The sequence below is a fragment of the Lithobates pipiens genome, unplaced genomic scaffold (genome assembly GCF_037356315.1).
Source record: "Lithobates pipiens isolate NorthernLeopardFrog02 unplaced genomic scaffold, aLitPip1_a1.2 Scaffold_16, whole genome shotgun sequence".
NCBI classification, from domain to species: Eukaryota; Metazoa; Chordata; class Amphibia; order Anura; family Ranidae; genus Lithobates; species Lithobates pipiens.
Window position 1 is genome coordinate 269,148,387 of NW_027507748.1, and position 27,530 is coordinate 269,175,916.

General features: G+C 41.1%; 1 protein-coding gene across 1 annotated transcript in view; it reads left to right on the forward strand.

The window, feature by feature from the left end:
* Positions 1 to 27,530, forward strand: part of AATF (apoptosis antagonizing transcription factor) — a 218,312-nt gene that overhangs the window by 113,519 nt on the left and 77,263 nt on the right. The window contains exons 9-10 of the mRNA XM_077481392.1: positions 13,959 to 14,026; positions 16,327 to 16,407. Of these exons, the coding sequence (XP_077337518.1) occupies positions 13,959 to 14,026; positions 16,327 to 16,407 (149 nt within the window). The remainder of the gene's footprint in view (positions 1 to 13,958; positions 14,027 to 16,326; positions 16,408 to 27,530) is intronic.

Genomic DNA, 27,530 nt, shown 5'->3' on the forward strand with positions numbered 1-27,530 from the left:
GCTGAGTATGTATGGATGGATGAGTATCACTGAGTATGGAGGGATGGATGGCTGGCTGAATGGCTGGAGTGGGCACAAATCAGCGCTGTGGGCACTACACATAAAGCTCACAGCTCTGCAGCAGCATCTGATCTCTCCCCTCTCCACCTCTGTACCGATCTGTACAGAGAGGGGAGAGAGGAACTGGATGTTTGACGGAGCGATCACGTGGTAAACGTCCTCTGTCAGCGGTCATTTACCATGATCCGTGAGGATCACGGATGTCCCCGGGTGCGCACCCCAGGGGGCACGTGGGAGAAAGATTCTGGGAGGACATCAATGTATGCCCTCCCAGCGTTGCTGTAGCCGTCATTTGGTTATAACATTGTCGTTAGGTAGTTAAAAGGTTGCTGCCAGTATTTGATTGTAAAAAACAGTAAATTAAAAAGTGGTAGACATTTTACCGTATACTGTATGTCCCTTACCTCTGTGCATGTGTTTAAAACATTCCATCCATATTTCAGCACATGAACAAAAGTGGTAATGGAACTGCTAAAAATACTTTTTGGTGTTGGTTGTGGGGCTCCCTGTGGGCTGTACAGTGTGCATCTGGTAGGAGCATGAAAAAATTAGTACATTCAAACTTTGGATTGTGAGTAACTTGGTCTGCAAGTGTTTAAGGCCGCGTACACACGCGGGGACTGTTCGGCCAACTTTGTCCGCTGAACAGTGTTTCGGCGGACAGTCCGCCGGTGTGTGGGCTTTCAGCGGACAGTTTCAGCGAACAGTCCGCTGAACAAGGTTTTTCGGAAATTCCGAAAAACTGTCTGCTGAAACTTTGTTTCAGCGAACAGTCCCCTCGTGTGTAGGCTTGTTCGGCAAACTAAGTTCCGCGCATGCTCAGAAAGGATTTACACGCCGAAAGTTATAATGCAGTGTATAGGACGTCGTATTTTTCGTCCCGTCGTACGTGCCGTTCACGTCATCGCGCGCGGTTTCAGCAAACTGTTCGTCCGTCGTGTGTGGCCATGTCCGTCCATGCTAATTTTGAGCGGACTGTTTGCCGAAACTGTTTGACGGACAAAGTTGGCCGAACAGTCCCCGCGTGTGTACGCGGCCTTACAAGACAAGCTAACTTTTTTTTATAAGTTTTAACTTGATCAAGGAGTGATGTCTTGCAATACGAGTAGTGTCATGTCAAAACTGGGTATAAAAGAGAAGAAGGGCACCTCCTAAGTGTAGCAATATGGTTACATTTAATGGAGGTGAGTAGTCCATCAAGTCCATGAATTTTTATTTATTTTTTGTTAACTTAATTGTCTGACTATAGATCTGTTTGTCCCAAGCATGTTTGAAGCCATTTACTGTTGACTGTATCACTACATCTGCTTCTAGTTTATTCCAAGCAGCAACTACCCTTTCAGCAAAATAATACTTTTGAAGGCTAGTTTTGAACTTTCCTCCAGTTAGTTTGAGGTTGTGTCCCTGTGTTCTTGAATTTGATTTAATTTTTAAAAAACTGCTCTCCTGAACCTCATTCATTAATGTATTTAACCGCTTGCTGACCAGCTCACACCAGCAGAAGGGCATGTACAGGCAGATTAACGTACCTGTACGTTGCCCTTTAAGAAACGGTTTGCGGGCAGGCATATAGATGTGAATGCTCCCAAAACCGCAACAAAAGTGTCCGATCTGTCCGTCCATAATGTCGCAGTCACGATAAATATCGCTGATCGCCGCCATTACTAGTAACAAAAAAATTTATAAAAATGACATAAAGCTATCCCTTATTTTGTAGACGCTATAACTTTTGTGCTAACCAATCAATAAACACTTATTGCATTTTTGTTTTTTTACCATTTTTTCGTTTTTTTTACCAAAAATATGTTAGAATACGTGTCGGCCTAAACTGAGGAAGAATTTTTTTTTTTATATATTTTTATTTAATCATGTTTCATGTTAGACACCTCCTGAGATATCAACCCTATTACACACCTTTGTGTCATCAGCAAAAAGATAAGAAAATACATTGCCCAACAAACCTTTAGTTATATAATTTATGTAGAGTTATGCTCTTAAGTTTACGTACCCTGCCAGAATTTGATTTCTTGGCCATTTTTCAGAGAATATGAATAACACAAAAACATTTCTTTCACTCATTTTTAGTGTTTGGTTAAAGCCATTTTTTATCAATCAACTGTGTTTACACTTATTAAATCATAATGACAACACAAACTACCCAAATTACCCTGTTCAAAAGTTTACATACCCTGGTGATTTTGGCCTGATAACTTGCACACAAATTGACACAAAGGGTTTGAATGGCTATTAAAGGTAACCATCCTCACCTGTGATCTGTTTGCTTGTAGTCTCTGTGTGTGTGTGTATATGTGTATATATATATATATATATATATATATATATATATATATAAAAAGGTCAATGAGTTTCTGGACTGCTGACAGACCTTTGCATCTTTCATCCAGTGCTGTGCTGACATTTCTGGATTCTAAATGGGGAGAGCAAAAGAATTGTCAGGTATCTGCATGAAAAGGTAGTAGAACTGTATAAAACAGGAAATGGATGTAAAAAGATATCCAAGGAGTTGAGCATGCCAATCAGCAGTGTTCAAACACTAATCAAGAAGTGGGTAATGATGGGGTTCTGTTGAAACCAAAACACGGTCAGGTAGACCAACTCAAATTTCAGCCAAAACAGCCAGGAAAATTGTTTGGGATGCAAAGAAAAACCCACAAATAACTTCAGATGAAATGCAGGACTCTCAGAAAATATGTAGCGTGCCTGCTTCAAGATGCACAATAAGGAGCACTTGAAGAAAGATGGGCTGCATGGTCGGGTCGCCAGAAGAAAGACATCACTACACAAATGCCAAAAAGCAGAGACGAGCCTCAAACCCTCTGGCACAAAGTCATTTGGAGTGATAAGACCAAAATTTAGCTTTTTGCCCACAACCATAAACACTACATTTGGAGAGGGGTAAACCTGGCCTGTGATGAAAGGTACACCATTCCTACTGTGAAAAACAGAGGTGGATCGCTGATGTTTTGGGGATGTGTGAGCTACAAGACACAGTAAATTTGGTCAAAATTGATTCAAGATGAATGCAGTATGTTATCAAATATTGGAAGAACATTTGCATTCATCAGCTAGAAAGCTGCGCATTGGATGTTGGGCATTCCAACATGACAATGATCAAAAACACAAGACAAAGTCGACCTGTCATTGGCTGCAGCAGAATAAAGTGAAGGTTCTGGAGTCTCCTGACCTCAATATCATTGAGCCACTGAATTTACAGGAACTGGAGGCTTTTTGCCAAGGGGAATGGGCAGCTTTACTCTCTGAGAAGATAAAGAGCCTTATCCACAAATATCACAAAAGATTTCAAGCTATCATTGATGTTAAACGGGGCAATACACAGTATTAAGAACTGGGGTATGTAAACTTTTGATTGGGGTCATTTGGGTAGTTTGTGTTGTCATTATGATTTAAAAAGAGTAAACACAGCTGATTGATAACAAACGCTAACCATGAGTGAAAAATGTTTTTTGTGTTGACATTCATATTCTCTGAAAAATTATTCTAATGTCACAGGACCCGTAGAATAAAAAGATGGTGCTGCTTATTAATAACATACCTTGATATTTGCTTGATATTCATAGACCCTCGACTATAGGCTGTTACTGTCAGGTAAATGGACACTGGCAAAGATTTTGAGGACATGCCCCCTGGGTGTTCCCCTATAACCATACTTGACTCTATGAGACCTCTGTTTTTTGCTAATGACCCCAAGATGAAGGACCTCTTCTCCCTAATGGAGAAATCACTTTTAGTTTAAAGTGTTTGTAAAGGCAGCAGGTTTGCAATAAGGTAAAAAAAAAAAAAAACACCTGCATGCAGGTCCCCCCATCCCCCACCTCACATATCTGCACACTATATAATTCCAGTGATGTGCATGAGCTGAGGCACTCCCAAGTCTCTCACTCCTGATTGGCTCCCACTGCTGTCAAACAAAGCCAATGACAAGGGAGCAGGGGCGAGCCTGAGCCCAGCTTTGTGTGTCTTAGACACTCGGGCGGGGCTCAGGAGCGAGCACACACGAGTGCCCCTTAGCAAGTGGCTTGGTATTGGGGCACTAAGCGGGGGGGGGGGGGCTTGCTTGGAGGGGTAGTTGGAGCCAGTATCGCTGGCAGGGGATCCCAGAATAAGAGGCTTGAGAGCACAGAGCAGGTAATTATAACATATTTAACAATAAAAAATAGTGTGTATCTAACACAGGGTGGTTCTGTGGATACACTGAAAAATAAAAATTCCAAATGCCACATCCTTTTGAATAATTGAAATAAAACAAGGGAAAAAGAAGACGGAGAAGGGGGAAACACAAAAAACCTCAGAAAAAATTGTTGGTTGTATTGGAATTTTTAGGCATACTAATATAATTAAATATATAACATAGAAAAATAAACAGAAAAAAATATATATTAAACGTAAAAAAAATTATTTATAAAAATAAAAAATAATTATAAAACACATCAAGTACTGTTTTTATATATCCTGTCTAAACGAACACATTTTACATCATATCCATATCTATTTCCATCAGATATATATACCCAGAGGGTAAACAAATGTACATTAATGCTTGATATACAGAAAAAAGGGGGGTACAGTAGACAGGGCATTAATTACAAAACTGATCTTAAATATACTCTGGCGCTCTACATGTTTCGCGTTCTTACCAACGCTTCCTCAGGAGCTTTATCAATTCTATTTCTTAATGGGAGTATGCCAAGAAAAATGTGCAGGGGGACAAAGAAGACAATTAAGGAAGAATTTCTCTAGGTAGATGGGGCGATTTTTGCATCGACGGCATACTTTTATATATATATATAAGAGCCTGCGATTAGCATAGAGGCTTCAAATATTTCTGGTATAGAGCAGCAAAGGAAGATGATTTTGCACCGTAATCTCTTGAGTTCAATTGCCGAGTTCCTCAATTCCTGTAGCCTCTCCAATGGGGCGAGGAGTAGGTAAGCTTATTTCGATGGCTCAAAGTTTAGAGGGGGACCATCTAGCCCCTCGGGTGTCTTCCTCCAGTCGGGAAATGGGACCGCTGTGCACAGGCAATTGAACTCAAGAGATTACGCCAGAGTATATTTAAGATCAGTTCTGTAATTAATACCCTGTCTACTGTACCCCCCTTTTTTCTGTATATCAAGCATTAATGTACATTTGTTTACCCTCTGGGTATATATATCTGATGGAAATAGATATGGATATGATGTAAAATGTCTTAGTTTAGACAGGATATATAAAAACAGTACTTGATGTGTTTTATAATTATTTTTTATTATTATAACATATTTGTTATTTTAAGAAAAAAATAAAGCAAGGCTTTACAGACACTTTAAGTAGCTTAACTATATAGGAACCAGCCACATTGACAGGTAAAAATATCACCCTGTAACTGTCACTGTTCCCAACTAAGCAAGACTTTTCTTCAACTAAGTCGCCACTACCCAGACAAATAATGACTACAGCCATCATTGTCCGAGGCTCAAAAGTGCCAGGCTCCTTCTACACCCCCACCATCTCTACTAAGTCAAATCCCAATATTCATACTCTAGAATTGGTAGATATAGAGGGTAATGAAGAGGACATAAAAACGGTGTTAGAGGAGGCCACAGAAGATTTTTTCTGATGTTACAGCTTCACACAATCTGCTTTCCTATGTTGATATGCTTACTTTTGCTGTGTGCAAAAGCCTCAACATTGCCAGACCTCTTTGGATATTTAGAGATCTGCTAAGTCTAAAAAGACATCTCCTCCCATCCATTAACAAATTCATCCAATCTTCACAGATTGCATATTCTATCTGGAAGAGATTTTCACTTCTCCAAGAATCATTGCCGAACTCTATCCTGTAGAAAGAGTTCACAAAAAAGTGGCATTTTCCAGAATTTTAAACAAACCTCTTGCAAAACCTATAGAAGATGTTCCTTCTTTCAAAGACTGTTCTTGACAGAAAGTTTGAAACGCTTCCTATACTCTCACAGGCCCAGCTCTGCAACCAGCTTTTGCTACAATTTCTATTTGTCGAACTGATGCTAATTGCACTAGGACAGTGATGGCAAACCTTGGCACCTCAGATGTCTTGGAACTACATTTCCCATGATGCTCCTGCACTCTGCAGTGTAGTTAAGCATCATGGGAAATGTAGTTCCAAAACATCTGGGGTGCCAAAGTTCGCCATCAGTGCACTGGGACAATAAACAACAAAGGCGATCCTGTATTCCAGGACCATACTTTGGCTGAGAAATTAATGCAGTTACGTTCTGCCTCTCCCTTTTGTGGGGATACCCTAGAACAAGTTATGTGCAGAATGGCACTGATTTCGGTTCACATGCGCTGAATTCATCAGAGATGTCACAGACGTAAAAGTCCTCCATCCACAGCGAAAGAGGTTCCAAAACCCCCCTATTGGGGATTCTACCTCCTCAAAATGCAGAACACCTCAGCGCCCTCGACAGGCTTCAACTTTTCCTAAGCCAAAACAGCAAATGATAATTGCAAATCCTTTTCTTTCTTTTTTTTTTTTTTTTTTTTTATACACCAGTGGGGCTTTAGGGGAAATTGGACTCCTGATATTTTACTTTTGAGATGGTGAAAGAGATTGAAAGCGCAAAGTTTGTCTCTGCAGCCCCACTCACGCAAACACTTGAACACAGACTTGCTCAGGATGGAGCGCTTCAATGTTCATTCACAAATTAAAGAGATGGTAAACATGCCATTCATGTATACTATCTCTTCAGTTACTGAACACTAGAGTGTGCAGATTTTTAATGAATGGCTGCGAACAGCAGCTGACAGCTATTCATTAATCTTTGGAGTCTAGGGTCCCTTTTGCTATGGGTTCATAATCACTGAAGCAACAATGAGCTTATAGCAGGAAAGAAAGCAGCTTACATAAGACTTACTGAGCCATTCTGTTCCGCTGTTAGACTTATAAGAGTGGTAGCAAAAGAGTTAAAAGCAGGTTACACATTGTTTCAAAGACTTAACTGTTTCCCAGTGTATTGCTATCGGTTTGGCTGTTAAATTAATGCCACGCCTAAAATGTTGCTCCCCCTTCAGCTTAATATAATTTCTAATAACAGAAAAATAAGCAATTCATTAACCACTTAAAGACTGGGCCTCTCATTTTTTTTTTGCTAAAAAATTTCTTAGAACCCCCAAACATTATACATTTTTTTTCTAACAGCCTAGAGAATAACATTATACATTTTTTTTCTAACAGCCTAGATAATGGCAGTCGTTGCAATACTTTTTGTCACACCGTATTTAAGCATCGGTCGCACTTTTATTTTTGAAAGAAACACACATTTTTTAATTAAAAAATAAGACAACAGTAACGTTAGCCCATATTGTGAAAGATATTACTCTGAGTAAATTAATACAATTGATACCCAACATGTCATACTTCAAAATTGCGCCCACTCGTGAAATGGCGACAAACTTTTATCCTTAAAAATCTTCATAGGCGACATTTAAAAAATTCTACCGGTTGCATATTTGGTGTTACAGAGGGGGGTCTATGGCTAGAATTATTACTCTCACTCTACCGATCGCGGCAATACCTCACATGTGTGGTTTAAACACAGTTTTCATATGCGGGCTTGGGGGGGGGGGGGTGCAGGGCGCATTTTAAAAAAAACAAAAAAACGTATTTGTTACCTTTTTATTTTTACATTGTTTAAAAAAAAAAATTTAACTTTTATTCCTATTACAAGGGATGTCAACATCCCTTGTAATAGAAAAAAAGCATGACGGGACCTCCTTAAATATTAGATCTGGGGTCAAAAAGATCTCAGATCTTATATTTGGACTTGAATGCAAAAAAAAAGGTGCCTTTAAAAAGTATGGGTGGAAGTGACGTTTTGACATTGCATTCGCCCTGCTATGGTATGGAGATGGGTGGGGGCCATCTTCCCCTCACTCATCTCCTGCCGACGGCTCCGGTAAGCGGCAGAGGGCACCGGATAGCGGCGGGGGGGGGGGGCCCTCTCCTGCTACCAATAAAAGTGATCTTGCAGCAAATTTGACATGCAGTCACCAGTCAGTGTCCCTGGTCACCACCACACCAGTTATGATTTTATTTTTATTTTTTTTTAAAGATGTGAATAAACATTTTTTTTTCTTCATTTTCCAAAAAATGGGACAAAAAAAATTACAGCTTCATAAAAAAAAGTGCCATGCCTCTTACTAAATACCTCAAACTGTCTACTTTCCAAAAAGTAGACATTTGATGGGGATTTGCACTGTTCTGGCATTTTTGTGCCTCAAGAAATTAGATATTTGTGGAACTTTCCTGCAGGCTAAATAATAAACACTGATTTGGGTTAATTTCACCAAGGAAATGTAGTAGAATACAAATTTATGAAGAGAGAGATTATTTCTTTGCAAAATGTTATAACAGAAACAAAGAAAAATTTATTTTTATTTTTTTAAATTGGGCCTTTTTTTGTTTGCTTACAAAGGAAAAAAAAACAGTGGAGATCAAATACCACCAAAAAAAGCTCTATTTGTGTGAAAAAAAAAGTCATATGGGTACAGTGTTGTATGACCGCGCAATTGTAATTCAAAGTGCGACCATTGAAAATTTGGCCTGGGCAGGAAGGGGGTAAAAGTGCTTGGTTTTGAAGGGGTTAAAGGAGTATAGGTTCGTTTACACTGTACAAGGAAATGATGGCGACTATGGTGAACCTGGGTTTGACTTACCCAATCATGTGCTGAGGGAAAAAAAATGGGCGCACATGATAGGATAGATTGATTTGAAGTGAACACAGCATCATCATGTTTGCTTTACTAAGTAAACAGTCTCTATTAAATCAATCCTAATGTCTTGCAGTTGCAATATTGCAAGTTACTTCTCTGCACTAACGCTGTACTCTAAGGCCTCATTCATGGGTACTGAGGCATGCAGACTATGAATGGGCTATGAGTTTGTGCGACTTGAGCCGCCAGATGCTGGGTGCAGGCACCCCTTGTAAGTATATGGGAATGTAGCGGCTGTACGGACACAACTGCTTGTCCTAATTGACATTTGTGTACAGCAGCTTGCTATCCCTTCCCAACAGCAATGATCTCCCGGTATTGCATAGAGAACACAGAGACCCAGTGATAATCACTGGGCCTAAAATAGGGTATGTAGTAAAACTGGAAAGGTTTTATTCATACAGTTAAATAACTTAGAGTCAAAATATAATCAGATTAAGCTTCAGCTTTAATTATACATGCACTCATAGTTCTATACCAGATTCCCAATAATGAGAAGGGGTCAACCCTGTTTAGAAATATTTGCAGTTATGTTATAAAATGGATTTAGGTAAATTCACCTGATAGGATATCCATGACTGACTTTATTTTGATAATTGTTATTAAATAAGCATTCAGTTAACTACCCACCATATAAATGTGATCATTCTGAGCTGGACCTGTTCTGTATATCGGATAAAATAAAGGATGAAACTTGTTCAACACAACTATTACTGTTTAGTGCCCTAATGACTAAGAGAATAAAATAAATGTGTAATAGAGGAGGAAGAAAAGGCTTAAGTTTTACAACCATAAATATTTAAATCATTTTATGCTATTTATTTTGCACACCCATGAGAGAATAGTTTTGTCCATAAAATATATTGCTGGGCACGGCCCTGTTCATTTCTGGTGGTCATGACCAGAACATTGAGCTTGTTTCTTATCTCTGGTATAATGCAATTAATTTTTGTGTCATGTTTGCTAGTGTGGCTGAATATAGAACAGTTTGCTTAGAAACACTGCATCGAGCAATTCTGTACATGTCCTCTGTCAGTACTGCGCCCTAAGAAGTACAATTTAGAAATGTTTGTTAGAAGCCAGCGGTAGAATTTTGTATAGTTGTTCCTGTACCAAGTTTGAAAGTAATTTTCAATTGTGGCTACTATAGGAAAAAATGTTAAAAAAAAATTGTGCTTTTTCAATTTTGCCAATATTTAGTTATATATCTTGTTCTGCTTTTCATTTTCTTCAAATCTGTGCAGTAAAATTCAGATTTCTCCAATTTTTGTGACTTATTGAAATGTAGTTTTGTGTTTTCATCCTAAAAATTGTTTACGCTCTTAATCTAGTATAATTTTTTTTTTTAAAGAAAATAGTGAAATTACTAGGGAGGAAACTAGGGAGGCACGAATGGGTTTATTGGTGCAGTAACCGATACAGAAAATGAAAAATACACTCTTCTGAAAACCGATACCAAAAGTGACTGTTTTAAAACAAAAAAAAAATTATACAGGAGACTGCAGACATATTACAGGAGATGTTCAGAGACTGGGAACATGGTACAGGAGATGTTCAGAGACTGGGAACGTGGTACAGGAGATGTTCAGAGACTGGGAACGTGGTACAGGAGATGTTCAGAGACTGGGAACGTGGTACAGGAGATGTTCAGAGACTGGGAACGTGGTGCAGGAGATGTTCAGAGACTGGGAACGTGGTACAGGAGATGTTCAGAGACTGGGAACGTGGTACAGGAGATGTTCAGAGACTGGGAACGTGGTACAGGAGATGTTCAGAGACTGGGAACGTGGTACAGGAGATGTTCAGAGACTGGGAACGTGGTACAGGAGATGTTCAGAGACTGGGAACGTGGTACAGGAGATGTTCAGAGACTGGGAACGTGGTACAGGAGATGTTCAGAGACTGGGAACGTGGTACAGGAGATGTTCAGAGACTGGGAACGTGGTACAGGAGATGTTCAGAGACTGGGAACGTGGTACAGGAGATGTTCAGAGACTGGGAACGTGGTACAGGAGATGTTCAGAGACTGGGAACGTGGTACAGGAGATGTTCAGAGACTGGGAACGTGGTACAGGAGATGTTCAGAGACTGGGAACGTGGTACAGGAGATGTTCAGAGACTGGGAACGTGGTACAGGAGATGTTCAGAGACTGGGAACGTGGTACAGGAGATGTTCAGAGACTGGGAACGTGGTACAGGAGATGTTCAGAGACTGGGAACGTGGTACAGGAGATGTTCAGAGACTGGGAACGTGGTACAGGAGATGTTCAGAGACTGGGAACGTGGTACAGGAGATGTTCAGAGACTGGCAACGTGGTACAGGAGATGTTCAGAGACTGGGAACGTGGTACAGGAGATGGTCAGAGACTGGCAACGTGGTACAGGAGATGTTCAGAGACTGGGAACGTGGTACAGGAGATGGTCAGAGACTGGGAACGTGGTAGAGGAGATGGTCAGAGACTGGGACCGTGGTACAGGAGATGGTCAGAGACTGGGACCGTGGTACAGGAGATGGTCAGAGACTGGGACCGTGGTACAGGAGATGGTCAGAGACTGGGACCGTGGTACAGGAGATGGTCAGAGACTGGGACCGTGGTACAGGAGATGGTCAGAGACTGGGACCGTGGTACAGGAGATGGTCAGAGACTGGGACCGTGGTACAGGAGATGGTCAGAGACTGGGACCGTGGTACAGGAGATGGTCAGAGACTGGGACCGTGGTACAGGAGATGGTCAGAGACTGGGAACGTGGTACAGGAGATGGTCAGAGACTGGGAACGTGGTACAGGAGATGGTCAGAGACTGGGAACGTGGTACAGGAGATGGTCAGAGACTGGGAACGTGGTACAGGAGATGGTCAGAGACCGGGAACGTGGTACAGGAGATGGTCTGAGACTGCGGACATGGTACAGGAGATCAATGCAGCCTCACTGTGCCCAGCAGCCTACCGGTGCCCGTCATGCAGCCTGCCTGTGCCTCATCAGTGCATATAAACATACACATATAAAACACATATAAACATGCGCACACATGCACACAAACATGTATAGATTGCCTTTTTAAAAATATGCAGCGCTAGCTCTGTAACTTCAATCTCCATGCCGGGTACCGCACTGTAGGGGGAGGCAGAGAGCACAGCACACACTGCACACACTGTGCTAGACATCTCTCCCTTGCTTTTCACTTTCACAGTAAACAGCGTGACTGTGCTGCACAGCCAATTTACACATCAGCTGAGGCTCCATATACAGCCACCTGCCTAGCAGGCCCCGCCCCATTTTCAGCGCCATTATCGGTGTGAATTGTCTTTCGGCAAATTGGCGAAAAGGCCATTTTCAGCCGATATATTTCGGCAGCCCAAATTTCGGTGCATGCCTAGAGGAAATCATTATAGCAAAATTGCTGTAATGTTTCATCTTAAATGGGCAGCCAATGCACCACAGTACACCAAAAACCAAACATTTTTCTATTTTTTTTTATTTAACCACTTGCCGCCCGCCATATAGCAAAATGACAGCGGCAAAGTGGTTTTGATATCCTGACTGGACGTCGTCTGTCTTACTCTGCTATAAAACCAATAAAAAATGAAAAATCAAATCTCCATCAATTTAGGCCAATATGTACTCTTCTACATATTTTTGGAAAAAAAAAACCAATAATGGTATATTGATTGGTTTGCGCAAAAGTTATCGTGTCTGCATAAAAATTGTATATTTTTATGCCATTTTTATTTTTTACTAGTAATGGCAGCGATCAGCAATTTTTAGCAGGACTGCAACATTGCGGTGGACAAATCTGAAACTTGACACTTTTCACACTTTTTTGGGAACCAGTGACATTATTACAATAATCAGTGCTAAAAAATATGCCAAAGGCTCCGCATAGCATAAAATAATTTCTGTTCTTAGGTTTGTTTTCTGTAACTGCTCCACACTCTTGCTTTCTTAGAATGTTCCTGCCCCAAGGTACTCATAGACTCACCTATGAGTGAGTCTGAGTACCTTGGGGTAGGAACATTCAAGAAAGCAAGGTCTCTTTTTGGTGCCCAACTCCTATCCAACTCACTGAGTGACATTGGAAGTGTGTAGAAGCCCTGAAATGTGGAAAAAGGCCACGGCTGTGTTTTTAAGCCACAGGTGTACCCCCCCCCCATAATAAGGGGTCTAAAGGAATTGCTAAGCAGTTTCTACAGCTGGTACATTCACTGTGGTTTTTGTTAAAGGATGATGGTCACTGCCATTAAAGAGATTGCTTCATTATCACATTGCTTGTCGACTTTTTCACAGATGAATAAAATCCATATGGATTCACCTTCGGACTTCACATTTATTATTTAGCGCGATTCTTATTTATTTTCTATTTACTGTTTGTGATTGTGTTACACAAAAGAATTGCTGCTTGTTGTTTATGTTTTAGGGATAAATGGTTTATAACACAGTTTTTTTAATATTTTTTATATTGTATAACAATATTATTAGAGAGCCACGGTCTCCTTTTTTTTGGCAGTCTGTTTGATGAAGCAAGTGCAATATCCTTATATAAAATAGATGTAAAACTCTAAAAGAGTAGCAAATAAAACATTAACGAGGCACTCTAATCAGTTAATATATAACTGACTGACTAGTATGTGGTCACTACCATATACCATATACCATGTACAAAAAGGAAAGACTAATGAGGATCAGTGAAGAGTCTCTAGTGGACGTAGATGGTGTATACAGCAAAATGTTTGAGTCCACCAGTGCAATATCCTGTTTGTATCAAAAGAACAGTTAAGAAGCTGCATTGAAATTAGCGATGATGTCTGCAATGGAGCCTTGGGGAGAATTGTTTGTTGCACGGTAAAAGCAGGGTTTTACTTTAAATTGGCTTGGAGTGCAGACCTGTTTATAGTTCAAATTACAATCTAATTATCTAATGTTTTTTTATTTCAGGCCACCACTGTTGCTGTGCTGAATTTCAGCAGTTACAAAAAAAAATCTGAATTCTACTTTTCATAATATAGGGCCTGCTAATCTGTAGATTGTATTTATTAGCCCTAGAACTGCAAGAAATAACTGCTATATTCCAGGCATATTAGCTAAACCATGTGTTATTTACAATGTTATATCTTACAATCTTTTACAGTTGCTGCGGGAGCTGATAGAGCGCAAGACAAGTTCTGTAGACCCCAATGACCAAGTAGCCATGGGCAGGTAAGTGAGAGGTATTAACATCTGACTCTGTGTCTGACGCTAGCTTCCCTGTCTTCTCGGATGAGAGGGGAAATGTAGGACAGTACAGAGGTCAAGTACAATTACATGAGCCATAAAGACTGGATAAAACTATTCTTCTTGACATTAATCATGGTCGGTAATGTTTTCCAGTGATGTCACAGCCATTATTTCTTAGAAGAAATTTCATTAGGCCAACATTACACGTGCAATAACTTATTTCAGTGCCCCTCTTCCTACTATTTCACGCTGTGCAGTAAAGGCATATGCAGACATGTCCCCATTCTTTTGTGTAGATATAATTTAATCTTCATGGTAGGTTACATATTTTGAGTGGGCTTACGAATTTCCATACAGAAGGGAATTTTGAATCAAAGATAAAGAAGTATTTGCCTATCTGGTACTTTTTAGCACCTATAATGTCGGTTGAAATTGAAGTTAGAGCGTAACATTGAAGGCTGCCCTTTATAAGATCAGAAAGGTGTCATTCCATAGTTTGCATAAAAGAGAATCTACAGATGAAATCTGGTAATGCAACTTGACCCTGCCTTGTGTATAGATTTAAAAGTTCATAGCGGATAAACTGGCTAAATAGTAAGTGGATGATCCAGTAACAAATGTTATATAGATAGCCTACTCAAATGGAGTTGATAACTCTTAGTAGTGTTTTGCTGTCTTAGATGCCACAACTTAAGCATTCTTGGTAAGTGGTATATTTTCACTGTTTGATTAAAAAGCTTAAACTTGCAAGTTTTCAAGTCTCTTCAGCAGGCTTGGTTTAATACATTAAGTAAATATACAAATTTTCCCCACATTTTATAATAATTTTCACTTATTCAAGTGCTTTTCTAGAAAGGCATCAATATCCTTGAAAATGTTAATCAAAAGCATCAATTCCCACACTTGGGCCTATCAAAATCATAATGGGTTTTCCATTTTAACCTGCTGTGCTATATCCGTTAAAATATGTATTGGTAATAATGTTTGGTTCACATGTTAAAGCAGCTTTTAAAACCTCCTGCCCTTTTCCAGGGCAGGTAGTAATACCCTTTATTGATTAACCATTGATCATCTCCATAATTATTATTTAACTCTCTAGCTTCAACTCTACTGCTAAATCTCTGTGGACGAAAGTAAATTATTAGTGAAACAGACACTGCTTCCTAGTTGCAAGGTTTTTTTTTTGTTTTTTTTGTTTTTTTTGTTTTTTTTTATTATGATATGCATTATTAATCTTACACATCAAATGCAGTAAATGAAATATCCTGTTCTTTAGAGTTTTTACTTTTGACCTCCTCTTGCTGATATAGCAAATGCATCAAGAACCTTATTTGTTTTGTGTGATATGTGACTTTTATTTTAAATAATATGTTTATTTAAAACATGTTTTAGATTATTGCTAAGAACAGTTATGTACTATAGTGATTTGCAGTTGATGCTGGAGGGAGTGGGGATGGAAAGAAGTAGCTAAAAAAGGCTGGAGGTGATAAACGGCCCTGAGATGCATTAAAATAATAAAAAGGTGAAAAACATTTAAAAAAAAAAAAAAAAAAAGACATGGCAACTGTTTGAAATACAATACTTACTATAATGTTATCTGGTTAAGGTTTAGATCAGCTTTGGTCTGTCACATTTGTAGAGTGGGAATAAAAATGTATTGAATATCCAAAAGAGCCAGCAATGTTCCCCTTGGTATGGATTAGCAGAACCTGAATTTGTGTGCTGATGTAGAGTTTAAATCCATGGTTGGAGATCCTGGAATAAAAGTCCATGTTACCAATGACCAGGGTCATGCCTGAGACTTGATAGTTGGTAATCAAGTGTGTGTTTCAATTTACATACAATCCATAGGGAAGTTCTTATAAACAGATGGATTTAGGCTGTATAGAGCCACATTAGAACTAGGCCCTCCTTTTTTGGCAGTCTGATGAAGTGCAATGTCTTGTTTGTATCAAAAGAACAGTTAGGAGACTGCATTGTTAGCCAAGATGCTTGCAATGAAGTCTTGGGGAGAGTTGTTTATTAAACGGTAAAGCAGATCTTTTTTTTACATAAAATTGGCTTGGAGTGCAGACCTGAAATATAACCCTAGTTTTATCGGTTGCACTACTTTCTGAGCACTGTTTCCAGAGTCGGTAGCACAAGTCTAGAATGTTAACCATATGGTCTTAGGAAATTGATGCTGTTTAAAGTAAAAACTGCGACCACTAATATACTGACATATTTCAAAGGGAAGTGTTGCATTATGGTCAGACCTTCATATGTCCTTTATACATTTACAGACAGTGGCTTGCAATTCAGAAGCTTAGGAGCAAAATCAAGAAGAAAGTAGACACCAAAGCTAGCAAGGGGAGAAAAGTGAGGTAAGTGCTACAGTGTTTGTTACTTTAGCATACAAAATCCACAGATCCATTTAGATTTGTGTTTAGACACCACAGGAACAGGAGATATATAAGTGGTCGTAAAACTCTGAAATGAAAAAATAATAAAGTATATGCATGTTTCCCTATGAGACTGTGTGGAGGGGGGTTGTCCATTCCCTTCACATAGTCATCAAATTACAATCAGCTCCTTGCTCCAATGCTGTGCAGTTTGTGACTTCAAATCCCTGTCCCCACCCTCTGGAGTAGAGAAAATGGCCTTTGATCTGTGTACTTTGAACAGCTGTAAAGGAGAGAGTGCTGCAGATAAACAGGTACAACTTGTGTGTTGGAGATTTACCTTTTTAAAAAATAAAAATTTGTTTTTTTTCGCAGGTAAAAAAAAGTGTATCAAATGATGTTATTTTTGGAGCCTACAGGTCATTGGGATCCTGCATAATTTCAGTATAGCTGTCTACCTGTATGGGCAGGCAGTTACTAGAGTGCAGGGAGATCAATGAACTACGAGAGACCTCACCAGTGCTCTCGCAGTTCATTGAGAACTACAAGCCATCTGCCACAATAACAGATGGTAGTTGTAGTTCATTCACTCACAGATTGCTGTGAATGAATGATGCGGCCATATGGGCATAGCTCTGCATGTCCGCACTATTTTTAAATTGTGACAGCAGGCACAGGATTACATGTTACACCCTCAATATGGTTGTAACATGTTACCAAAGGTGAACGTATCCTTTAAAAAGACAAATCACTATCTTTGACAAATGAATATATTGTGTGCTTGTTTGTTTTTGGATGCACTGTAGGAATACATTTTACAGCACAGACTTTAAGGCTTGTATCAAGAAATTAAGCCCGTCACTGTGTACCTGTTACATGCAGCTCCTACCTTGGTGACCAATACCATTATTCTGGCAGCATTAAAGCATAAATCCGAACATTCCTTGGAAAAGTATTAGTAATCTCTTGCACAGTCCTGCTACTTTGCAAATATATTTTTAGATTTGAGCCCGATGGGTTGTTCTTTAAAGCCCTGTTTACTCATGGCTTAGTAGGAACGCAGGTTCCCTCTAGAGATTTAAATTGGCTTCCCTATGTGCGTCTGTCACGCCAAAGAAGCTCATGCACCAAATATTTGGCCCTGAGCCAGGCACGATTGAGCATAGAATTCTTTTTTGTAGGGTAGCACACTATTAACTGCAGATATCCACTCTTGGAGAGTTGGTGGTAGTCCCCTGAGCCACTTTCGTGCTATGAGCAATCTAGCTCTGAACAGCGTTTCCTGTAGGAATATGTAGTGAAACTTGTCGGAGTCTGGGTCTGGGAACATTCCCAGTATACGTTGTTTGGGGCATAACGTATCATGGGGCATCTTATCATGTATGAATTTCACTGTATGGTACCAGTACCAATGTATTACCGTTCATGACCAAATGACATGGAAGAAATTACATAGTTACATAGTAAGGTTGAATAAAGACACCAGTCCATCCAGTTCAACTTGAGTGAGTGTAAGTGCGTGTCTACATTTGTCCATATCCCTGTACATTGTGTCTCATTAAGATGCTAATTTATTATATTATTTAAGGTACCCATATAGCGCTGTCAATTTACACAGTGCTCCACACATACACACTCATATCGGTCCCCACCCTCAAGGAGCCCACAATCCAAGGTTCTCAACTCATATTCATATACTAGGGCCAATTTTGGACAGAAGCCAATTAACCTACCAGTATGTCTTTGGAGTGTGGGAGGAAACAGGAGTACCTGGAGGAAACCCACGCAGGCACAGGGAAAAAATGCAAACTCCAGGAAGGTAGTGTCGTGGTTGGGATTCAAAGCAGCGACCCCTTTTACTGCTATGCAAGAGTGCTACCCACTACACTGCCCACTAAATTGCCGACAGAGTTTCCACATTTGGGACATAGTGGACTGTGGTTGTTTCTATATTTGGCTAAGCGTAAGGGGGTCAGTTAGGACCTATGTCTAATATATAATTGTGCAAGGCAGTCTGATTTTGTAGAAACCTTCTTTCATGCATCCAATGCTTCTTACCATTCATTCTCCTCCATTTCCCCCATGTCCCCAGTCCATCTGTCTTTTAATCGATAAGCAAGAGCTTTCGCAGTTGGTTGAGGAGAGAGTTGTAAAATAATGAGATTCGTTTTGAAGACTCCAGCCCTGACATTACACCCAGAACATCTAACTGTTCCAGTTTGGGAGGAGTATCTCAAAATTGGGTCAGAATGGCGTGGCAAAGCTGGAGGTAACGAAAGTGCATTGAGTTGAGAAGGCCAAAGTCATCCTTAAGTTGCTGAAACTTCAGGATATTACCGCAGTATACATCTGTTAGGTATACTACTCCTTTGGGTATCTGGTGTGTGGGGGGGCCCCAAATTTACACCTCACCACCTCCCACACCTTTCAGTGGTTGTATAGCAGCTCCCTCTGACCGTCTAAAGAGAAGCTGGAAGGGGTGCTTGTGGATGCAAGTGAAAGGGGAGCAGACAAGCTAAATATTGCTCCCTATCGTCTTTAGCTAGAAAAAGTAGGATAATTGCACTGCCAAGTTATATAGGTTAAAGTCTGGCAATGCTGTGCCCCCTAAATCATTGGAGTTCTTCAGCACTTGCCAGGACAGTTTGTGATGGGTTTTACCCCACACAAATGAATTTAAGATATCTTCTATAGCTTTAAAGATCTGCAGAGGTATATACACTGAAGCATGCCATAGGACGTATATAAATTTAGGTAGCAGAATCATTTTACTTAGATTTACTTGACCTATAACCCCCAAAGGCAGTCTGGCCCATGTCTGCGTTTTTTGTTTTTGGAATCGTGAACGGGTTCTATATTCAGTTTAACATATTCTTCCGGGGAGAGGGTTATTATAATACTGAGATATTTAATGGAGCTAACCTGAATTACAGGGGGAGGAGGCTTGTGTCTCAGTTGGGGCCACCATGTCGAGTGGGAGGATCTGAGATTTGTATTACATCAAGGGTCGTCATTAGGGAAGGACCTATGTCTTCTAGATAAAGTAGCATATCATCTACATACAACCTAATTGTTTCTATCAGATGTCCACAACTTAGACCCCTTTTATATATATATATATATATATATATATATATATATGTATATAATGTGTGTGTATGTTTTTATCACTGTTATTCCTATTACAAGAAATGTAAACCTCCCTTGGAATATAAATCGCTCGTGACAGGTCCTCTTTATGGAGAGATGCGGGGTCAGTAAGGCCCCACATCTCTCCTGCAGGCTGGAAAGCATGAGATCGGGAAAAAATTCACAATCTCATGCTTAGCAACCGCGTTCACGGTTTTGTTTACATCCGCAGCCCGGACATGGCGTCATAATGTCGCGCCCGTGCCTCTCTATGGTCGTCATCCGGCGGCAGCCGATTCTTTCTCCGGGTCCCCGATGGCATGGGAGAGCCCAGAGAAACACTGGATGGGGGGGGTGACCCCTTGACCCCTCCATCGCCTGTGAGAACTGCAGCTATGATCGTTCTTATGGTGCACAGAATCGCTGGCTGAAAACCAGAATATCTGAATGATGCCTGTAGCTGCAGGCCTCATTCCCACTGAAAATCAAGGACATCATATGACGTCCTTGGGCGGGAAGTGGTTAAAGGAGCTGCAGGAATATCTGGCAAGTACTGGCTGTGTGGTACATGTGACAACAGTCTCCCATATTCTTCATGTCTGGGCTATGAGCTAAAGTGGCAAGACGGAAACCTTTTCTTACAAAGAAAAACAACCAAGCGCTGCTAAATTTTGCAAAAACGCATCTAAAATCTCCCAAAAGCCTGTGAGATAATGTGTTATGGTCTGATGAAACCAAGGTTGAACTTTATGGCCATAATTCCAAAAGATATGTTTGGTGCAAAAACAATACTGAACATCACCAAAAGACCACCATACCCACAGTGAAGCATGGTGGTGGTAGCATCATACTTTTGGGCTTTTTTTCTTCAGTCAGAACAGGGGCCTTAGTCAAGGTAGAGCCAATTATGAAAAGTTCCAAATACCAGTCAATATTAGCACAAAACCTTCAGGCTTCTGCTAGAAAGCTGAACATGAAGAGGAACTTCATCTTTCAGCATGACAACAACCAAAAGCATATATCCAAATCAACAAAGGAATGCCTTCACCGGAAGAAGATTACAGTTTTGGAATGGCCCAGCCAGGGCCCAGACCTGAATCCAATTGAAAATCTGTGGGTTGATATGAAGAGGGCTGTGCACAGGAGATACCCTCGCAATCTGACAGATTTGGGTTGTTTTTGCAAAAAAGAGTGGGCAAATATTGCCAAGTCAAGATTAGCCATTTTGATACCCAAAAAGACTGCTGTAATAAAAACAAAAGGTGCTTTAACAAAATATTAGTTTAAGGGCATGCACACTTATGCAACCATATTATTTTAGTTTTGTACAGTTTATAGGTCACATTAAAGGTGGAAAAAGTTCTGAAATTATTTATTTTTGTCTCATTTTTTTTTACATCTCGGAAACCTGACATTTGATCATGGATGTGTAGACTTTTTATATCCAGTGTATGTGTACCTAAGCAGCCAGGATGGTTCATAAGAGACCACACTCTACTGTTTGGGTGTTTTATATGAATGGAGCACTCGGCAGGACTGAGTGACACATCTGCTCTTCATACAGTGCATCTGGAAAGTATTCACAGTGCATCACTTTTTCCACATTTTGTTATGTTACAACTTGCAAATTAAAAAAAAAAAAAAAAAAATGTACAGGAGTATTCACAGCCTTGAGCAATACTTCGTTGAAGCATCTTTGGCACCAATTACATCCTCAAGTCTTTTTGAATATGATGTTACAAGCTTGGCACACCTATTTTTCATGCAGTTTCTCCCATTCTTCTTTGCAGGACCTCTCAAGCTTCATCAGGTTGGATGGGGAGCGTCTGGGCACAGCTATTTTCAGATCTCGCCAGAGATGTTCAATCAGGTTCAAATCTGGGCCAGGCGATGAGCAGTGCCTAGTTTCCTCCAGACATGATGCTTGCCATTCAGGCCAGAGTGTTCAATCTATGTTTCATCAGACCAGAGAATTTTGTTTCTCATGGTCTGAAAGTGCTTAAGATGCCTTTTGGCAAACTCCAGGCAGGCTGTCGTGCCTTTTTATTGAGTGGCTTCCATCTGGCCACTCTATCATACAGGCCTGACTGTTGGAGCACTGCAGAGATGATGGTTCTTCTGGAAGGTTCTCCTCCCTCCACAGAGAAACGCTAGAGCTTTGTCAGACAATCTAGTTCTTGGTCACCTCCCTGACTAAGGCCCTTCTCCGATCACCCAGTTTGCCCAGGCGGCCCTCTCTAGGAGTCCTGGTGGTTCCACGCTTCTTCCCTTCAATGCTGCAGAAACTTTTCTGTATCCTTCCCCAGATTTGTGCCTCAATATAATCCTTTCTCTGAGGTCTACAGACAATTCCTTGTACTTTTATGGCTTGGTTTGTGCTCTCACATGCACTGTTAACTGTGGTACCTTATATAGACAAGTGTGTGCCTTTCCAAATCATGTCCATTCAACTGAATTTACCACAGATGGACTACAATCAAGTTTTGGAAACATGTCAAGGATGATCAGTGGATACAGGATGCACTTGAGCTAAATTTTAAGTGTCATGGCAAAGACTGTGAATACTTATGTACATATGATTTTTTGCAAAGAATTCAAACAAATTTCTTTCACGTTGTCATTATGGGGTATTGTTTGTAAAATTTTGAGTAAAATAATGAATTGAATCCATTTTGGAATAATGCTGTAAAACAACAAAATGTGGAAAAAGTGAAGCGCTGTGAATACTTTCTGGATGTACTGTAGATGGGATTGATTTCCACTATGGCAACAGAGGGCTAACTTTCTGGTGATTTAGCTTGCCTTTAATCTGTTTCTGTAGTATTTGAAGTGCAAAGAAACACACGCATGTTTACTTACCTTATGCCTCCATTTGGCTGCAGGCAAAAAGAAAAAGCCCTGTGTTGCAATTTTTCACTTGCACAGAGGTAGGAATTCTCTCCTTGTGTGACAGCGCCATGCAGCAAAACAGTAGTAAGCTCATGTGGGAGGATGGTGAGTAAGCCACATGCTTTCCATCTATCTGGATGTACGGGGTATTTCTCTTTGGTGTTGTCAGCTGACCAAAGCAAGGAAAGAGGATGGGGCGTTCCAAGATGGCGAAGGGATCATCTTTTAGCCTCACTCCGCTGTCCGGCTCCATAATCCTCCGTTCCTGCGGTGCTGGAGACTCGTTCACCGGCCTGGCAGCTTACTGTTGGCCCCTGGCATCCACTGCTCATGCCTGGCTACAAGCGGGAGGGAGCAGCGCGCCGACAGAGCCAGAAACTTACTGGGAATGCACAGCATGCTGAGGAGAAGGCCACCCCACCATGTCAGCTCAGGGACAGGAGGTGAGTCATGTGGCTCATGCCTCACAGGTCCCGCCGGCGCACACAGCGCTTCTGAAAGCAATAAATGGGTGTAAAACAGCCCTGCTTGAGAAAATTGATCATATGTACATTGAACTGGGCAGACGAGACATTGGTGCTTTTAAGGGCAGGGTAACAGAGGTGGAACAGCGTGTGTCTACAGCTGAAGATGTGCAGAGAGAGCATACGGCTGACCTCCATTCTTTAAAAATCTGATTCCTCATAACCACAGCGTTGGTCCACCCAGATCAGTCAGGATTCATGCTAGGCAAGGGAACAGATATTAACATCCGCAGATTGTTTACCCACACTGACCCGATGAGAGAGGAGAATGCAGGTATAGTAGCCGCGTTGGACGCCGAAAAAGGCGTTCGACGCGGTTGAATGGCTTTACCTATGGGAGGTGCTGGAGTGCTTTGGATTTGGGTCCATGTTCATATTCTGGATTCAACTTCTTTACAGGAATCCGACTGCCCAGGTAAGGGTGAACAGCCTATTGTCCCCCCCTTTAGCCTATATAAGGGAACTAGGCAGAGATGCCCTCTATCCCCGGGACTTTTTGCCCTGGCGATTGAGCCCATGGCGATCCTTATACTCCAGGACTGGAGGGTCAGGGGAATACAGGTTGGAGTGCTGCAAGAAAAAAATTTCTTTGTACGCTGATGACACCCTGCTGTACTTAGCTGATGCGGACACCTTGCTGAGATCTGCACTTGAAATAATAGGTCGATTTGGGAAATATTCTGGGGTCTGTTTCAATTGGGACAAGTCTCTCCTCTTTTCCCTCTACCACTCTGGTCCCAGTGCGGCCACTAACACACCAAATCAGTGGGTAGACAAATTCAAATATTTAGGGGTAACTGTCAGTTCCCCCTAGGTGTACATGGGAGATAACCTCTCTCCTCTTTTGGCCCAATTTGGAAGGAAGTGCTAAATGTGGAAAACCCTACCGCCATCTCCGGCGGGAAGGGTGAACTTGTTAAAAATGGTAAATCTTCTCTAATTTTTATATTTCTTTAGGAACACACCATGCCCGCTCCCCAAATCCTTCTTTCAAAAATTGCACTCCATCATCTCCACCTTTGTCTGGACTGGGAAAGTCCAGAGACTGGCTAAATGGATGCCCCAGGGGGACTGGCAATGCCTCACTTCCAGCTCTACTACTGGGTGGCAGTCCTTGTGACAGTCTGGTGGTTTGACCAGCCCAGACAGAACACTGCACTGACACCTGAGGTGGCCACCTTGGGCTCCTATGTGGCGTTAACCAACTTGCCCTATGGAGGGCCCAAGGCCCACCCCAAACGACCACTCTAATGCGCACAACTATACATGTGTGGCAGAGGGTGAGGGCTATATATAAGTCAGACTCAAACATTTTTGCCCCACATTCCCCTCTATGGGGTAATCCTATGTTGCCACATTTCTATGGGATCCCAAATCCCCAGCTGTGGGCCGCTAGAGGGACAGTCACAGTCAGGCACATATACATGGATGGGTCTTTTTCCTCCTCTGAGACACTAAAGGCTAAATATGCCACTATGAAGTTTAGATACTACCAACTCAGGTGTGCGATGCTGGCCCAATTCCCGGGTCCCCTGACTCTCCAGACTGATGCGGTTGAAACTGCTCATTGCTAAAATTATGGACAAACCCCTATCCTATCCTCCACCTATGTGAATTAGATGCGGGTTTCCCCACTTCCAATTCACATAGCAGGAGATTGTGAACGCCTCTCTATGGAGTTGGTTCACACATCTCCGGAGCGGCAGCCCCGGTGCGAATTGCACAGTCCTGTGTATCTTTTTGTTCAGTTTTGTTCAGTTTCAGGTCCAAATTCAGCCAAAAATGTGGGCCGAAATTGGACCTGAACCGGTGACTAGAGATGCACCTGACCCCCTGCTGTAAGGCGCGCTGTGCTCTAGTGTGAGCCCAGCCTAAACAGAATTGTAAAGTAAACTGATTTTCTAAATCCATATTTGCAGATGAGGCTACTTCAGTCACATTGAAACATGGTAATATATTATGCTTGAGATATGTTTAGTAGGAGTTTTAACAGTTAACGCATTTTGTGCTGTTCCAAAGCAGCCTTCAAGTAGCTCTAATCACAGAGATATGCCTGAATGATAAAAATGATGGTTGGCAGTGTCAAAGACTGTGCAAGCTCATTCACGCTGAGGCTTTTTAAGAGAGTTTCATAGATGGGATTTAGTCTGAGTAGGGTGGTTTTGACTCTTTTACGACAGCGGCCAACATCACTAATAAATTTTTTCTGACGTAGCCGCACTTATATTGAACTCTGCAATGGCACTATACTGTTGCTGCTTGCAACTTTAAAGTAATGCTGTTCCACAATGCTTTAAAGGCTAATGTGAATAAATCCCACATTGTAGCTAGCAAAATCTTCTCTATGGATACAATAAGGAGCTGTCCAATTATGTGCTGTGATTTCAAATAATATATTTTTATACTGTTAAACTGTGCATTTCTGAACTTGTAATAAAAAGCCAGGATATGTCAACATCCAGCCTTTAGTTGCAACCACATCAGATAGAAAGTCATACAAGCCAGTCTGGGTCAGTTGTGGCATAGTAATTTTTAAGATTGATGTTCTTGGATAATTTATTAAAAGAGGAAAGAGCTGCTTTGTTGGCCTGAAAAGCCTGTAATTATTGGCTATCAATATTCTTTTCTGTCAGCATCACACATAATTGGATGTATTCATGATTCAGTCAAAAGCCGCTGACAACATCACACAACTGAGTCACACTCTCAAAGCTTTTGAAATAATGCTGCCCCATCTTTGTGTGTGTGACATGGACTGTACTTGTTCACTGAGATCAAGGCCCTAGCATGGCAATCTTATTACCCAATTCTAGATAACAATTGAGCAGACCCAGCCAGATCATCAGCAGAGTGTTGATCAAAATGTTCAATTACCATTTGAGCAAAACATTCATCTTTTGTGAAAAGTTTAAGCATGTTATACTTTGTATCCAGCAAAATACATATAAAAAATGTAAATACAGAATGTCATGGATTTGCGGATTCTGTTCTGCAATCCTGCAATCGTAAAATGGCTTTGCGGTGTTTATTCCCGAAGAAAAGTATAAAATTTGTAATACTCCAAAACCACATATGGATTTCAGACAACAAAAATGACGGAATGTATTTGTGCGAGCTCCTATAAAAGAAATCTGTGAAAGTGTTCCTCCTTACATTCTGCTTGTGGACAATTGGGTGACCCATTAAAATGTATCATTCTAAATATTGTTTAAAAGTTTTTTTTTTTTTTTTTTATTTCTATATTTTTTAGAACTTCTGGTTTGGACATTAACATTCAGAATTTGTTATTTTATGGAACTCTCCTGTTTTCTAATTTTGAGAAGATTTTTTTTTTTTTTTTTTATCCTGTGCTCTGTACAGTATGTGTGTGTGATTTTCACAATGTTATTGCTTTGTGTCCTGCTACAAAATTATAAATGGGATGTTACTGGGGTAATATAATCAGTCAGCTTGACCTGAATGTTTAAAGATAATACAAATATAAAGGAATAAGGCCTTGCACTAAATTTGTAAGTAAGTGTACAGATGTATGATACAAAGCTTAAAACGTATTTCCATTTTTGCAACCAAAATGGGGTAATTCCAGGGGTCAAGTCCTGGGCGAAAAAGTGTGGGAACTCTCACCCAAGATCCACTCCCCCACCAAAAAAAAAAAAAAGATGCGCTCATATGCATATATATTTCACAGAAAATACAGTGCAACATTTATTGTAAAGTGCCAGTTTACAAAAACAAAATAAGTTAACTTGTCAAACTAACAGAATAATCACCATTAGAACGGAGGGGGACATGGAGGGAAACTGGAGGGGGAGTGGGGGACACAGCAGCGGAATGGAGGGGGAGTGGGGGACAGCAGCAGAATGGAAGGGCAGTGGGGGACACAGCAGCAGAACGGAGGGGGAGCATGGTCACTGTAACAAAGTGTGTGTAACACACAAACCTGGAAGTTTGTCAATGACTCTGGCGGGCGGCAAACTCGCAGCGGACCTCGTTGGTGGGAGGACTCGGAGGCTCAGCTCAGGAGAGAAGTTGAACTGTAGAAGTCTGGCAGCTCAGAGTTGTGCTGCAATGCTGGCAATGTGCTGCTGTGGAAGTAGTCGGTGGCGGCCACGGAACTGTCTGTCACTGACTGGGCAGTGGGGACAGGCTGGATCCTTACCAGCAGTAAGTGTGGCTCTGTCTTTTGTGGTGTCTGTGGCTGGCTGCTATCTCTCGGATGCGCTGCTCAGCCTAGCAACCAGTTACTCAGGAATATGTGGGATGTGGCTGCTAACGGAAACTGAGTTGTGGAAAAAGTACAGGAGCTCCGTTCCCATGCGTTCCCGCAGGACTTGAGCCCTGGGTAACACCTACTTTATACATGGCCTGGTTTAATAAATCACATTTTGTTTTATATCATGTGGATTGCCAGGGGTGCATGTGCGTCGCTTTCCTGGGGAAGAGATGGCACCAGGATGCAGTATGGGAAGAGGGCAAGCCAGCAGCGAATGAATGTTATGAATGTTACTTTGACATGTACCACCAAGACACCCCTAACCAAAGACACCTCTTCATGGAAATGGT